This window comes from Balaenoptera physalus (genome assembly GCF_965194825.1).
Source record: "Balaenoptera physalus genome assembly, chromosome: 17".
In the NCBI taxonomy this organism is placed as follows: Eukaryota; Metazoa; Chordata; class Mammalia; order Artiodactyla; family Balaenopteridae; genus Balaenoptera; species Balaenoptera physalus.
Window position 1 is genome coordinate 14410790 of NC_138895.1, and position 17621 is coordinate 14428410.

General features: G+C 33.5%; 1 protein-coding gene across 1 annotated transcript in view; it reads left to right on the forward strand.

The window, feature by feature from the left end:
* LOC309646883 (uncharacterized protein C8orf34 homolog) overlaps nucleotides 1-17621 on the forward strand; it is a 351104-nt gene that overhangs the window by 108041 nt on the left and 225442 nt on the right. Inside the window, 1 exon segment of the mRNA XM_082433666.1 lies at nucleotides 2824-2990. Coding sequence (XP_082289792.1) covers nucleotides 2824-2990 — 167 coding nt within the window.

Consider the following 17621-nt stretch of genomic DNA (forward strand, 5'->3'; position numbering starts at 1 on the left):
TATTACTATTATCCCTATTTTAGGAATAAGGGAACTACGTCCCAGCATGGTTACATCACTGTCCCAAGATTGGATAGTTATTAAGTGACTGAGCCAGGCTATCTTGCTCCAAATTCCGTGTGCTTCAATGCTTTGCTATACAGCCTTTCTTCAGGAAGGTATTCTAAGAATCCTGTTATTAAGATTCACGTTCAAAGTCTAAATAAGGAGACCCAGAAATCTAAGTGCTCTGAGAAAGACTCCAAACCCCACCTCTTCCCACCTACTCACCACTTGTGTGCATTAAGAGCCCTACTTCCCAGTAGCAGGACCCTATTTTCTCTCTAATGATGCAGTTTTCACTTGTGCAATCCACAGGATAAGAGGGAGGTGTGAACCTTGCATCTCATTCCTGCTTACAGACCTCGCTGTCTCTCTTCTCCCTGAAATTATCACCAGTCCTGAGTCTCATGTTTTCACACTGTGGTAATCTTCCACCTCTTCTTGTGTCAATAATTTACCGAATCCTATGTCATCTCCTTTTCCATGAATATTCAAGCATCTTTCTATAGCTATTTAGTGGGAAAGCATATATATTCATGACACATTTAGAGTTATTAAAATAATCACACATTGATAATGTAAATGTAAAAAAAAAAAACCTAAGCTAAACATGAAACTACCGTATAACCTAGCATTTGTACTCTTGGGCATTTATCTCAGAGAAATGGGAACTTGCACACAAAAACATGTACATGAATGTTCATAGCAGCTGTATCTTAATAGCCAAGAAGCTTAAAACAGCCAGATGTCCTTCAATGGGTGAATGGTTAGATAAACTGGAGTATATCCATGCCATGGAACACTACACAGCAAAGAATAGGAATGGACTTCTGGTACACAAAACAGCATGAATGAATCTCCAGGGAATTACACTGCATGAAAAAAGCCAATCCTAAAAGATTACGTACTGTGTAGTTTCACTTATATAACATTTCTTGAAATCACAATATTATAGGAATGGGGCACAGACTGGTGGTTGCCAGGAATGAGGGAAGGGGAAGGCGAGTTATAGAGGGAGGTGGGAATGGTTAGAAAAGGACAACACGAGGAAACCTTGTAGTGTTTGAACTGGTCTGTACCTTGACTGTGGTGGTGGATACATGATACACAAACCCACAAAAATACTGAAATAGTCTAGAACTAAATACATAGAGAGGCACGCACAAAAGTGAGTCCAATTAAAATGGGAACCTGAATAAGATTGGAGAATTGTATCATTGTCAGTATCCTGGCCGTGATATTGTGCTATAATTTTATAAGATGTTACCATTGAAGGACACTGTATAAATGGTGCACAGGATCGCTCTATTATTTCTTACAACTTCATGTAAATCTGTAATTGTTTCAAAGCAAAAAAATTCAAGTAGAAACATAAATAATCGGTTGGAAACCACCTTGAGATTTTTGACAGTCCTTCTCCCCCAACTATCTGTCAGCAAAGGGCATTAGCGTCCCTTGATGATCCTTGCCTGAGCAGTCACTGTGTTGGTGGTTAAAGTGGTGGTTTTCTGATTGCATCATTCCTTGTGCATTTATTAAATAGCCTTAACTTGGGGGAAAGAACAAGCTTTCTCTCCACCCGTTTCCCTTGATCTTCTCTGTCATATCCAGCCTAACTCTGAGGTGAACAGTAAGGTGGAGCTGACTGATCTTTGCCCACTGATGACATACAATGCCATCTTTCCATTTCCAACCTTCTCTTAGACAGTGTTGAACCTGGCCCTTCTATTAAGACAGCTTGAAATGTTTTGATCCATGCCCTGAAACTTACCTGGTTGGTTTTGTTTTTTTTTTTTTTTTTAAACCAAGTGCATGTAACCTCCTCTTGCTCATTTGCCTTCTCTCCTGGACCTACTTTCTGAGCCCCTTTAGAAAGGGTTAATCTCTCCTTCCTGCTTGAGAGAGACCTCCTTTTCATCATGTCTTTTTCCTTCATGAGGTGACATTTGCAGTTTTCTTCCTTTGGGCAATTATATGGAAAGAAATCAGATTATAGGAAAGAGAAGAACTTTGGGACAATTTTTAAAACTGTAAATGGTTGCCACGTGGACATGTAAGTTTTCCCGTCAGACACTGTCTTGGGAAGTTGAGGGAGAGAGAGCCATGAAAGACTGGCTCCTTTACCCAAAGGAGTCTGGCTTTATCACAGGGAAACTCTTCCAAATTTGCAAAGACTCTTTTAGACTGGAGGGCACTGAGAGTCATTTAAATGCCAATTCTGGTTCCATCCCTCCTTCTACCCTGTCCTACCCCCAGACCTAGGCAACATGAGAGGACCAGTGAGGACATTTATTTTAATTATGTACAATTAAAGTTCTCATTAAAAAAAATTTATTATAGTGTGTTAAAATAGTTATCCCATTACATGTGTTTTGCTTGACATGCATTCGTTTTGTAAATCAGGGAATTTTATATAATGATCTGAACTTCCTACCTCCTCTAAAAAATTAGAAAACCATTAACAGTGGGCTTTAATTCCCACATGGCAACAATTGTTAGGAGCCAGTTAGCCAGTTAGCACCTCCTCCCTTAAATGGGGCAGGGGTTTGTCATATTCTTCAAGTATTCCAGTCTAGGAAATTGTTAATGAGGTACCGAAGGATGTCTTAGAAAGAAGACAGTCTGTATTTCCATTGTCCTTGGGGAAAGTTTTACTAATATGTGCATAGATTTGCAAAGCAAAATAATTGAGTGAAAATTTGTTTGTAGATTTTCTTTAGTTACCACAGCTAATTGATGATGTTATCATCATTGAAAATTAACGTTTAACTATTCCTTCAGCTTAAAGGTGGAGCCCAAGACTAAAGGATTAAAACAGCAGCAACAGCAGCATAAGAAACTTCTGGCAGCAATGCTCTCTCAAGATTCGTTTGAGTCTGTCCATAGCCCCACCCCATCAGTAACAGAAGAAGATATTGATGATGAAGATGATGCAATGGAATTGCTGGGTAATTTTAAAAATTAATAATTTCTCTTTTTCTTCTCTGGCATTGTAAAAGTGCGTAGTGGTTAAGAGATTTTTAAAGTTTTGAGTAGTTTTGACTTAGGGGAAAGAAACCATTTAGCACACACTTGCATTAGACTTTCATGGAGTTGCATGCAAGAGTTAAGTTGAAATCACCTGAGCTTGTGAAGTATTTATTAGACTGTATTTTGTGCTTTGTATATGCAGCACTTACCTTCTGACTACTTAATCAAGATTTATTCTCTGTGCACTTGTGATACAAATTCAAGTTTGTCTGCTTTATTCTCCTATTATGATTGCCTTGATCACATCTTTTGTCTAAAATGTATCCAGAGTACATATTTCAGCCCGCATTCCAAGATGTCTCTCTATTGTTTCAAGGATGTTTTAGAAAAAGCAAGTTAAATTTAAAAGGGCAGATAGTAAATTAATGTTTTATGTCTTTCATAAATGACAGGAAAGTTGGCAGAGATTTCAGTGTTTTTATAGGCTCATTACTTTCATGAAAGTTTTATACATAGGAAATCTTTTATATCTTTTAATGAAGTAAATGTACATTTTTGTTTCATCAGAAATCTCTGCATAATAGTTTTTTTAAATTGAACTTCCTTTTGTAAAACCGTTTTTTTCAAAAGAAGGAAATTATATTTTATTTCAGAGCGAATTATCCACATATAAAACATAGGGTTTTTAATTCAGTGATATTAGCTATTCTATTCTAAATAATTAGAACAATTTTCAAATACTTTGTAACAATATACTAGAAAGTGAATAAATAATAAAATCATTTGAATGCTTCAGATAAATTTAACGTATAGAAAAAGGAGCCCCAGAAGTATACAGATTTTTTTTAAATTATTTTTTTTCTAAACTAGCTTCCTTGGTTTTAAGTGTTTATGGTACTAAAATACTATCATTATAATAAATGATATAGGTCTCCATGCATAGGCCTACAAGGTGTTATTAATTAATGGTGGCAGGTTCACTGATAATTTCTGATGTTATAATAACTGCATTCATTCCAGCATTGAGGAGGCTATGTCATGGCATTTTCACTTCATGCTGTCCATCTTTTTTTTTAAGAACTGTTAAATCTGGGTGTTTTTTAAGGAATCTCATCTCCCTGCCTCCAAATCAGTAATGTGGCAGATGTGTCAGATATGGTGGTGCTGCCTTCATTCAACTCCCATTCAGCGAACGTTTACTGAATGCTAGGCCCTAGACTTGGTCCTGGGGATGTAAAAATAAAATAATCATGGTTTCTGTTCACAGGAACTTTACATTCTAGTGTTCAAGATGAAAATGTAAATATCACTCTAATATTTTTTGCTACAGTTGCTAATTTGATTAAGCGCAGAGTTGTATATAGGAATAACATCTAATGCAGAAGTAGGGGCCGGTCATCAGGGAATGTTTCCTGGAGAGTCTGATTCCTCTGGTAAGTCCCAGAGGACAAGTAGATGTAGTTCAGCAGGCAGTGTGGTCATTACCCCTGCAGGTTTGCTGTTGTAAGGATGGACTCTTGCAGTTGTGCTTCATGACTGTGCCTGTACATCGTTCCTCTGCTTCAGTCAGTAACAGTGAAGGGGGCAAGTCTGGAACCGTTCATGGATGTTGCCTATGTAACATCAGTGTTGGTGTGTTGGTACATTGACATTGGGTTTGCAGGTATCCTTCTGTCCCCCTCATTTCCTTTATACAACAGCTCATGGTCAGTTGATACCCACATGAAGGTGGTTATACGCTATGTTGCAAAGGGAATCTTTTGAGGAAATCCAAGCATTCTCCAAATCACTTTGGGATTCCTGATAGCCTCAGGAATGTCTAGTCAGAGTGGAGGAACTCATAGAACTTCAGTGATATCAAGAGATTCTTTAAGGAGACTCAGGTGTCCACTCAGTGCTGGCATCCCTAGATCTCAGCTCCTCTGTTCTGAGGTTTCTAGTCTCCCGAGATGAAGAGCAAAGGATTGGGTTTTGGAGACTACCTAATGTGAGCAATTAACAGCTGGTCCTTACTGATTTTGTTTCATTTGACATTTTAGCCTCTGGTCTGAGCAAATTTAAGAATGAGAGATAGCTGGAGGTTTGGACTTTCGCCATGTGAGTCCGCATGTCAGCACAGGCAGCTGGTGGTGTACTAATGCTGGTCTATAGGTTGTGAGATTTCCCTGCAATAATATGGAATGTTCCAAGTCCACTGGGCTGTCCCCTAAAATAATGCCATATGCAACCGTCTTGCCTAGTTGTCTCAGTGAACAAAGGTCATATAACAGAAAATTCTATCCACAAATTGTTTTGCCCATAAAGTTCATCAATTAAAGTAAAATGTTATTTAGATATGAAATATATTTGTCTTTAAGGCCCTAATACTCCTACCCATTAATACTGTTCTATTATTTTAGAAATATATGTTTAAAATATAGACCCAGAGTGTTCTTCAAAAGTAGAGTATATAAGTCCATGACTTATAATGTTATGTATGCCTTTAACTAAGGTAATGAATGGCTCATGTCTTACATGAAATCAGACAGATGTACATGAATATTTTCAGTTAATGCAGGAGCTAAGAATTTTTCAGTCATGATATAGTAATGGATAAATATGTGAAGTATGGGTATGAAATAAAATGGTTATTAAGTTATTCAGTTTTAAAACCTGCATCTTCAACAGGCATGTATATCTCTATTATTATTCCATTGGATATCAAGTCCTACACTAATCAATTGACGCAATACTCCTAAATCAATTTAGAAACTATAAAGTATCTATCTTCCCAGTCCTTTTAATATTAGACTTACATCATTTCGTTTATTATTAAAGAATTTTAAGATAATAGTTTTGAAACTCTGATTCCAGAGAAACATAAGTGATTGTACATATGTGAGGAAAATACAAATGCTAAGTTCTTGAAAACATATTTGAAATCAAATTTTAGTACATGAAATAATTGTAAAATGCAACAGAGACATCTGGTATATAAAATAACCTTTTGAATCCACAACATTGTTTAGAATGAATTTGCAATAGCTTATATGTTTTAAGGGTTTAACTTGTCATTGTTACCTATACCAGGTATAACTGGCTGAAAATTTTATTTATTATGCATGGGAAGCAGTCTATATGCTTTGTGCACTGATAAATAAGTAAAAAGTATAATTATTAGTTAACATTAATATAACAAAGGATTATTCCTAAATAAAACTGGTTGATTTGAAGGGGAAAAAAACTTTTAGTTTAGTAATAAAACTATTGACCTTTGTTTTGTTTGTTAAGGAATCTAGCGTTGTTAATACATACTGATTAACATTTAATTTTTCGCAGTTGTTTAATTGTATATTTGTGAGTTTCTTTTCTAAGTGTACTGGGCATGTGAAAATACTATAATACAACGTCTATGACTTTTAAGTAAGTTAAATATTTTCTGTAATTGCTTTAAATACTACTTATAAATTCATAGTACAAAAGTAGCTTAATATGGGATTAATATATACCGGAGAATAAAATTTCCAAATTTGTGGAATTTTAAGATATAACAATTTTAAGCACCTCTGAAATTGGTGCTTTAATTACAGAAGACGTTGAATAAGATATCTGCCAATTCATCTCAAACTGAGTAGTTCTCAACTTCAAATATAAGATATTCTCAAATATTTTGGTAATTATGCTGGAAATTGATCACAATGAATAAAACTATGAAGAATCTGCACATTATTTTTAAAAGTTATTAAAGTCAATGATCTTTCAAAAGCAGAAAAACCAGTTACAATGGAGCAGTAAGAGATTTAAAAAAATCTCTGTATATTTTACTCCATTAACTTTCACAGAAGATTTGAGGAACCTCATTAGTTTAAGAGATATTTCAGCTTGTAAATGTGAGTCCATTTTCATTATATTACATGGACTTTTCATTTTATTTTTGATGAAATGCTGATTACAATTATGTGTTTGATTTTTCTCTATATAATTTATACTCATTTTAAAATGTCATCAGAATTATTTGAAAGCTACTTTTCTTACACATTTTAGTATATTACTTTAAAAAGTTTTTTTTAGATTTTCTCAGAATTGATGATGAGACAAATATCTAAAAATCACATTCCAGAGATGCTAAAGAAGAAAAATAGCATTAGTCATGCTTTATACTACCTGGTCTTAGCTTTTTTCGAATCATATAAAAATTAAAACTGTGTTGGCAAAAACAAACAAGGTGATTGCAGATATATTTTATTTATTTTAAATCTAATCTAGAACAAGTATAATTATACTGCTTTCTTTGCAGAATACAGTAATTGAGTTTCTAAAACCCCAGTATCTTGCCAAATTATGTAAAATATAAACTTAATTTTCTAGAGGGACTCATTACATTAAGGTGATCCTTTGGCAAATTCTTTTTTTTCTTTCTTTTTTTAAAGTTTGATGCTTCTTAAAGCAGAAATCACTCATGTTTGCAAAATAAGAACGTGCATTTCACCTAGTGAGAAATGGATGCTGTCACCCAATGATGTTAAAAAAAAAAAAGGAAAGAAAAAAAAAGAAAGAAAGGGAGAGGGCCTTTAAATGTTTAAAAGAAAAAAATCTACCTACCTATCTCTATACCTGTATTTTAGTGATCTAAAGTATGTGAAATGGTCTAAAGCACAGGGGAACATTCATACAAACTTTATTTCTTTTGAGTATTGATTATTGGGAGCATCAGGATGACAGATAACTTGTCACTTTAAAATATTCTTTGTAAAATGATTCTTTTAAATAGTCTGAGGACTTTCAAAAATTAAATTTATGGATCCTTTAATATTGTCTGTAAGATTGCTTTAAATACTGCTTAGAAATTCATTCAGCATATACCAATGTAATTTAATATGGAATTAGTACATATTTGAGATTAAAATATCCAAATTTGTGGGTGTTAAGAGATAACAATTTTGAGTACCAATGAAGTTAGTACTCTAAATCTAGAACATACTGACTAAAATATCTTCCAAATCACCTCAATGTAAGTAGCTCTCATTTTTAAATATTAGATATTCTCAAAAATTCATTATTAAACTGGCAATTGATGACCACAGTTAACCAAAATAGAAAATCTGCACATATATTTTTAAATGTTCACTAAAATAATTAGCATAATTGAAAAACTAGGATATATATACACAGATGTGTGAAAATATTTTTCACATGCTAAATAATAAATATTTCCTCCTGTTAAACCATGTGATATATTGTTAAAGAAATTCTGTGAAATACTTCTGCAATAGAGTTTGTCCCATATTTCTGAATTCTGACTTCATCTTGCTTTAGTGCCATCATTGCCTGCACAAATGCCAAGTGAGCTTGGGTTGAAGTGTAGCCTGAGTGGAGTTGAATAGCACAGTGCTTGTCTCTCCAAATTACAGTAAAAACATTTGAGAAAATACACTGAATCACATTTTCATTCAGCAACTATCATGCACCTGCCATGTGGATAGTACTAGTACATATTAATATATAGCACTAAGAATATTGTGCCCTTTGTTTTTCTAATTATCTTGACCTCTTTAGGCTCTGAGAGAACAGTGAATCTAGTGAGTGTTGGCATCTATATAGAACCAAACAGTTTGTAGGTCTTTAGTTCAGCTCTCAGTTAGTCCATTAATTCATTCATAGGTTTATTAATTTCTCCACTTACAAAGTGACTGCATATTCCTGGGAGTTCAAATTTGCACAAATACAGACATGTTTCACGAACTGTTAACTATTCAGGGATGATTCTCAAGATTTGGTTTGCTTAAGAATCATTTGAGAAGCTTATTTAAATGCCAGTTCCAGTGGCCTTTACCCCCAATTTTTGTTTCATTAGATTTGGATACAGCCCATGAATCAACATTTTTCAACACGACTGCCCTTCCTCCTGTCCTCCAAGAGATTCTGTTGCAGGTGATGTGTAGAACATACAGTGAGGAATTCTAATCTTAGTCTAGGTATGGTCAGTGCACTTTTTGTTTGATGTGATATATCCTGAAGCAAGAGGAATAAAATATTAGAAAGTCTAATTTTTGCAACAGAGAGAGAGAGCATGGGATAGAGGTTTCTGAGTTAATCAGGCTCTACTGAATTGTCTCCTGGAAATAAGGAAAAGTCTTGCTAAGAAGCTATATGGGTAATGCAATTTGTATTACCTTATTATCTTTGTCTTCCTTCCTGATATCATGTTTACAGGAGTGCTTGAAAAATGAACTGCTCAGAGTAGAAAAATTACATATTAGGAAATGATTCTAGCATAGACCTGAGGACATGGTTCCGATGAGCTTCTATTTTACATTAAATCTTTATTTAGGATTCTTACTTTGCTTTCATTAGATGTGACTCATAGCCTCCTTCATTGCTTTCTGGACGCACTCATTTCATGTTTGGAATTCTATTTATGCTTCATTCTCTTCACACTTTATTTGTGTTTCTTTTCAAAAAATATCAGAACATTTGCAGGTGATAACTAGGGTTTGTGTGTAGAGATTGCATTTTAAATAAATATGAACTTGCATGCCACCAAAAATAGATATCATCCTACATGATTTACATCTATGGTATTTGATAAGAAATGTTGCTTTTTTCCTTTAAAAAATTTTCTACACTGCTATATTTAAAACAGATAACCAACAAGGACATACTGTATAGCACAGGGAACGCTACTCAGTATTCTGTAATAACCTAAATGGGAAAAGAACTTGAAAAATAATAGATACATGTATACATATAAATGAAAATAAAAAGCTGAGCAATAAAAACAAAACAAAAAATGATCTACTTTCCACGCATAAGCATCTTAGAGGAAAATGGCAGCTCACCAAGGAACAAAAAATAATAGTGAATTGTTAAGATTTTTTTATATGTATAAAGGGATGAATAAACTATTTAAAATAATGAGTAAAAAATTTTTTTTTCCAATGGTAAAAGCAGATCAGCATAACAGAATGAAGTCAATAGTTTGAAAATAAAATCTAAACCCATAAACAAATTATTGACAATTGTCCTTCATCTCATTTGTATACCTGTGTGAAAATTCCTTTATTTGAGAGAGAGCTGTTCTTAATATATTTGTGGGTAGGTTGTTTAATACATATTTCTCGCTTTGAAGTAAGTTAGAAATTTTTGACATGTAACAATGTAAGCTAATGTGCTTTTTCATACTTAGGCCATAGCTTTTCACTGATTATTTTGCAAAGGTATGAGCCACACCGTGAGATGTTTTGTGTGGTCTGTGGTCAAAGCACTGGGCTAGAGCTCTAAGACCGGCTCCAGCCCTCATGCTGCCTCTTGTTAGTTTTGTCACCTGAGCTACAAGTAATTCATTGTAAAATGCAGATTAAAATATTCCTATCACATAGGGATGCTGTGGGAATAAAAATGAGGTATTCTCTGAAAGTGCTTTTATTTTTTTTTTTCTTTTTGCCTTGCCTAACAAGAATATCTGAAAAAAGACACTGGAATTTATATACAAAACTTTCCTTCCAAGTAAATTCATATCTTCTAACTTACATACATATTGTCTAGTTATAAGCAGAGAAAAAAAAAAGCTTTCTTTAGCATTGAGAAATTGCCTATTAACAGTAAAAATAGAAGTTTCCCACAAGACAGTAAAATCAAAAGCTTGAAGACAAAGAATGTAAAACTACAAATGTATTTGCAAGCCAAAGTATTTGCTGTATCACTATAAAATATTACATCTATTTTTAACATGGATATTTAAGCAACAGCAAACATTAATGTGATTTGGTTAAAGATATAGAGCAAATTATTCTACTCTCTTTAATTTTCTTCCATATAAATGGTTTTTAGGAAGAAAAGAAAGATGTTCTGTGCATATACATGAATGTCCACTAGCAAAAGTTGAGCTGGGAGCAGGAATAGGAGGGGGAGAGACAAGGAGGAGACATATAAGAACTAGAAATTTGTACTTATGTTTACATACTTCTGTGTAAGTAAAGTCATAAATGTATTGAATAATCTACGAGCTTTAAAAACTCTTTTAATTATATTGATAAGTATGAAAATATTTGAAACAGCACAGTTTTGATGGTTTTACATTAATTCATTGTATAAACAAATCACAACCAAACTGAAAATCACTGTTAAATATTTTTAGGGTTTTGTTGCTTTTGAAATAAACTTGTCCATTTCAAATACTTAATAAAATGGTGATGTTATACTTCAAGATGATTTGTTTAGCTGTGGTAATGATTTTCATATAATTTGACTGAATTTGAATTAATTTTGCACTCCATGTATGAGCCATTTGAAAGTGGTACAAAATCATGGCTTTATTGTGTTTTTTTTTCTTGGTTGAAAATGTGCAAAGAAATGTAGTTAATTCAGCAGTTATTTGCATTTTAACATCAAAAACAATAGATATTAAAGAGGCATTAAAACTCTTCTCTGAATTGCTTAAAACTTCTTATATAACTATAGTAATCTGTTTAGATTTTCATATGTTTAATACCACTGATATCTTATTTAATCATCTCTAAATAGAAACCTTAAAATGATTGAAGTTGAACACTGAATATACATTAACAGAAGAGTGCTCAGAAAATTTCCCAATTTTCAATATCTGAAAACAGTAGTTTTTGTGAAATAAAGTTTCATTCAAAATTTTTAAAGTTATTTAATAAACATGTTTTTCAAAATTTGAAATGTTTAAACTGGTCCTGTATATGAATTTCTTTTGGAATGGAAATATAATTTTCTTTTTCAATAGTCTCATGTTCAGTAATTTCAGAAAGGAAATATTCTTAAGAATAATGAATGCATTTTTTGAAAATTGTTCTAAAGCTTTTAAATAAAAGAGTGCTGAAGTACATAATGGGAAAAAATATGACAGTGTTCTAATGGAGGTTAATTAGATTTAGTGACTTATATTTTACTTTTCACTTTTTTAGTTGCTTTCTGCAAGAGATGAATGAGTGCCTTATATTGGTATAGGATGAATTTGCTTGTGTCAGAATATAAACTTAAAATTCCATATAAAATTTTAATTTCTTTAAAACTCAGTTTTTCAAGAATTGTCAAAAGGGGGTTCATTAGGCCAGCTATTTTTCATCTCTTAAGTGCTGTCATATTTACTTGTTAATTACTGACATTTGTTTTGGGACTCTGTATTGCAAGAATTTAATGTAGAGTGTTGTTAATATCATAAAACAAAATTGAAATTAACCTTATGAAACTGATGTTTTGGAAGGTAATTTAGCATAGTGTTAGGAATAACAACAGCATGTATGAGCTTTGTATTCAGGTAGCCCTATTTGCAGGTTTCCCCATTGCCCCTTACTAATTCTATGATTTGAGAATAGTAACGTCCTTCTCCCAAATATCAGATTCGTCATCAGAAAAATGGGAATTATAACAATACTTATATCACAGGGTTTTGTGAAGATTAACTAAAATAATTTCTGTAAAGTGCTCAGTGTATCTGATAAAGGATTAGACCTAGAAAAAAAGGTTTGTTATTGTAATTCATATCATTTTTATATCAATTTCTTTCCTGTCTTCAACTAGCACAAGAGGTTTAGTACAGGTAAAAAAGAAAGTGAGTCCATAGGATTTTGGCCTTAGAGGTTTATTGTCTTTTGTCATCAATGTTTCATCTAAATATGCTCCACATGTTTAGATATCATTTCAACAAGTACTCTCTACTTGATATTTAAGTCCTACGCATTATTTTATCTTCTCACAATTTAGAGAATTCACATCCAATAATAAAAGCAAAAATATCAAGAGAGAAACGGGTGGGGGGATTTTTTTCTTTCTTATTTTTCCCCAGGCTAAAATCTGATGTTCTTATCTTCTTTTATATGGACTTGGTCCATTTACGATCTGAAATTCTCAAATAACATTGTTAATATCTGATACCATCGGATTTCTAACATCTCGGTGGCTGAGTTAATGACATCTTTTGTAGAAAGCAGTTTAAGATAGGAAACATATCTCTGTTCATATACAGTTTAAACACAAAAGGGACAAACAAGCTCCAAGTAGCTCCATTTTGTTAAGGAAAATTATGAATGTGAAAGAAGTTATTCTCCGATATAAAAGCTCTTAACTGAAAGAAAGAAAATCCTAAGAACACACATTTAAAAAAAATCACAGAAGCAGCATTCCTTTTACAATAAAGTTCAGATTCTTTGCTCATAAAGCGATTCCTTTTTCCACAATGCAGCAATCATGGTTGTTTCCTTAGAAATCCTATGTTTGTTTAAACACACTTTCCAACCATAATGCTGTCATAATATACACATTTATAAATTTATTTTTTAATTTGTATCATTGCTTTCCCTAGTAATCAGGAGTTTAAATAATTCTCAGTTAAAAAAAAAAATAGCAAGAAAAGTGATATGTGCTCATTACTGGCCTTGTAATGGCTTCAAGATCTTAGCGTCTCTGTGCTACTGACTTTAAATGTGTGTACTGTCAACGTGATTACATTGCTTAATATCTTCCTGATAAGCAAAAAATTTTAGAAATTTGAACAAAGAATGATTCTTTTGGGGAAGCCTATTGGCACTCATAAGTCAACATAGGCTAATTTTAGGGACTTGTAATATCAAATCTGGGAGTCAAATTTTCTTTAAAATAATATTTTTTTGATTATTGAAAGACAGATATTCAATTTAAAGAGCATGGCATTACAGAGGTCAAAATAAGTAAATAAAAAGTGTTACCCAGAAATAATTACTTTTAATATTCAGTGATGTACTTTCTAGGTATTTTTATATATAACAAACATAGAATAGTATTAACATTTATGTGCATTACAATATGCAATGCACTGCACCTAAGTGCTTTGTGTACATTACTTAATTACAAAAATACCATGGGATAGAAAATATAATTATTCTTATACCATAGAAAAGGACACAGATCCTTGCAAAACAAAATCTTCTTAGATTACATGGTTGGTACTCAAGAGTTAGATTCCTAAGCTTTAAGAATCAAACACTAAACTGTGGAATACATACACATTAAAATACCCATTTTTGTTAATATTGTATAGACTTACTTGCCTATATATGCAGTTTCCACACAGGCAACAAAGTTTTAAAATTTAACGTCAGGGGCTTCTGCTTCTGCTCATGATGGAGTAGCTGGTATTAGCCTTACTCCTTCATATTAAGTAATTATAAAACTAGACAAAGTATATGCCAACTTTACAGGCACAGGACAAAAGATGGCATGGGACTTTGGTTCTTTTTTTTTTTTTTTTAATTTATTTATTTATGGCTGTGTTGGGTCTTCATTTCTGTGCGAGGGCTTTCTCTAGTTGCAGAGAGCGGGGGCCGCTCTTCATCGTGGTGCGCGGGCCTCTCACTGTCGTGGCCTCTCTTGTTGCGGAGCACAGGCTCCAGACGCGCAGGCTCAGTAGTTGTGGCTCACGGGCCCAGTTGCTCCGCGGCACGTGGGATCTTCCCAGACCAGGGCTCGAACCCGTGTCCCCTGCATTGGCAGGCGGACTCTCAACCACTGCGCCACCAGGGAAGCCCGGGACTTTGGTTCTTGAGAGGAGGGAAACGAGAGGTGAGCCGTGTGTTTCATGCTGGCTTTCTTCATGGTGACACTTTCCCTGGCCAACTTGTATGGAGGTGGAGTTCAAGTGGAGTGAAGAGTGGTGATCTCACTGATCTGAGGAGGAAATGGCTAGGATTTGTGGGACAGTGTGCCAAGAGAAGGCAGCAGAGGGAGAGGACAGAAGTCTACAAGTGTGTTTTCTTGGATTCTTAACTGAGGACTGTGCTGTTCTTGCACAGGGCAAGACTACTTTAGACCTGAGAGAGTGGTTATTGTGAGTCTGGGAACTGAATAGCAAAAGAGAGGTCAGGCAGAGCTGGGACACATCAGAGTTACAGCCCAGCCAAAGAGAATAAACCTTCCTGAGTTCCTTGAGCATTCAGAAGAGACCTTGGAAAAATCAAACATTAAGAGTTATAACCACAAACTGAATTGAGAGCCACTTATAAGAAAGAGGGAAAAATTGAAATAGACCCAGCCTAACAAAGCATATTTTGTTAGGCATACTTTGTTAATGCTTATGAAGGTGAGGTAGATCTTCCAATAATTTAATTCCTGACATAAAACTCAGTATCCTTTAGAGAAGATAACATAAGCCAGCCTTCCTACAAAGAACCAACTATAATATCCACCATACTATAAAAAATTACTAGTCATGTAAAAAAGCAGGAAAATTGTGACCCCAAATCAAGACAAAAGAGCATTCAACAGAAACAGACCTTATTATACTCAGATACTGGAGTTAGCTGACTTTTAGTGGCTTTTAAAAAACAATTACACATATTTTGTGGACTTAAAGGAAAGGAACACAAGGAATAAACAGATGAGACATCTCGGTTGAAGTACTGAAACTAGAAAAAGAACCAAAGGAAAGCCTAGAACTGAAAATACAATATGTGAAGTTTTAAAACTCACCAGATAGAATTAACAGCTGATTTGAACAGTGCAGAAAGAAGGGTCAGTGAACTTGAACACAGGTCAACAGAAATAATCCACACTGAAGATCAGAGATTTTTAAAATGTAGAATAAAATGAAAAGGGCTTCAGTGACCAGTGGGACAATAGAAAATGATAAAACATTTAATCAGAATTCTAGAAAGGGGAGAAAGAATGGGAAAGAAAAAAAGATTTTAAGAAATAATGTCCAACTTTTTTTCAAATTTGGTGAAAAATATGAGCTTACAATACAAGTTCATAAAATGTCAGACTGATGAAATAAAACAATTTCAGGTAAACAAAAGCTGATAGAATATGTTATCAGTGGACCTGCACTATAAGAAGTGTTAAGAGTCTCTGAGACTGAAGGGAAATTGTATCAGATAGATACAATCAGATCAGATCTGTACTCTGATCACAACAGGATTAAATTAGATATCAACAATAAGACAAGTAGGAAGATTCCAAAATATGGAAATTAATTCTTCATAACACATAGATGAAAGAAAAATCAAAAGGGAACTTAGAAAATAATTCAAACTAAGAGAATGAAAATACAGCATACAAAATTTGGGGGGATGTAGCCAAAGCACTGCTTAAAGGAAACTCAGAACCTTAAACAAAAGAATTTTAAATTATTGATATAAATTTCTCCCTCGAAAAATCCAGAAAATAAATACAAATTGAATCCAAATAAGTTGAAAGAAGGAAATAATACAGATAAGGATGGGAATCGATGAAATAGAAAAAAAGGCTAACAAAATATTAGCAAAGCTGAAACTAATAAATTCCTAGTAATACTGACAAAAAGGTAGAGAAACACAAATTACCAATATTACAAAGGAGAAATGGGGCCAAATTTCACTACTAGATTTTATATAGACACAAAGGATAACAAAAGAATATTGCAAGTAACTTTATGCCAACATAGTTGACAACTTAGATACAATGGGAAAAAATCCCAGCAAAACACATCATACCAGAGATAAAACAAGAAGAAGTAGTGCATCTGAATAGTTCTACATATGTTAAAGAAATTGAATTTGCAAGCAAAATCCTTCCCCAAAAGAAAACTTCAGGTTCAAGTTTTCAGTGGTGAACTCTATCAGCAATTTAGGGAAGAAATAATGCCAAATGTAACAAACTCTTTCACAAAATAGAGAAGAGGGAAAATTTCTCAGATTGTTTTGAGACCAGCATAGTTCTGATACCAAAACCTGACAAAGACTTTAAAAGAAAAAAATTACAGATGCATCTCCCTTATGAACATAGATACATGTGTTCTTAACAAAATATTATTAAATTAGATCGGTATGATCCAGTACAATTGAATTAAACTCCTAATGGGCTTTAAAAAAAAGAAATTGATGAACTGATTCTAAAATATATATGGAAATCATGACCTTGAGTGGCCAAAATCATCTGGGAAAAGAACAGTATCTGTGGAATTACAGTATCTCATTTCAAGACTTACCATAAGGCTATAGTAAGACAGTGTGGTATTGACATGACTAGACAAACAGATCAATGGAATGGATTAAAGTCCAGAAACATATCTGGTCAGTTAGTTTTCAACAAAAGCTTCAAGGCAATTTGATATAGGAAGGAAAGTATTTTCAAGTATTAGTGCTGGAACAATTGGATATATATACAGAAAAAGAATGAACTTTGACCTTCTACTTCATACCATGACAGAAATTATTTTGAAAAGAATTATAAGCACAAACATAAGAGCAGAGATTCTGAAACTTCTAGAAGGAAATGTAGAATATATTCACAACCTTGGGGCAGGCAAAAATTTTCTAGAGATTAAAAAAAAAAATCACTAAGGGTAAAAGAAAAATTGATAAACTGGACCTCATTAAAATTACAAATTTCTCTATAGAAAATGAAAGTAAGAGGAAAATACACAAAATGTAAAGGCATGCCACCTACCGGGAGAAAATATATGCAGTATATCTGACAAAGGACTCTTATCTACAATGTATACGGAGCCCCTGCAAATCAGTTTTTCAACAGCACAAATAACCTAATAAAGATAGGCAAAAGATTTCAATATACAGTTCACAAAAGGAGGTAAACAAATGGTAAATAAGCACATGAAAAGCTTTTAACATTATTAGCCATCAAAGAAATGTAAA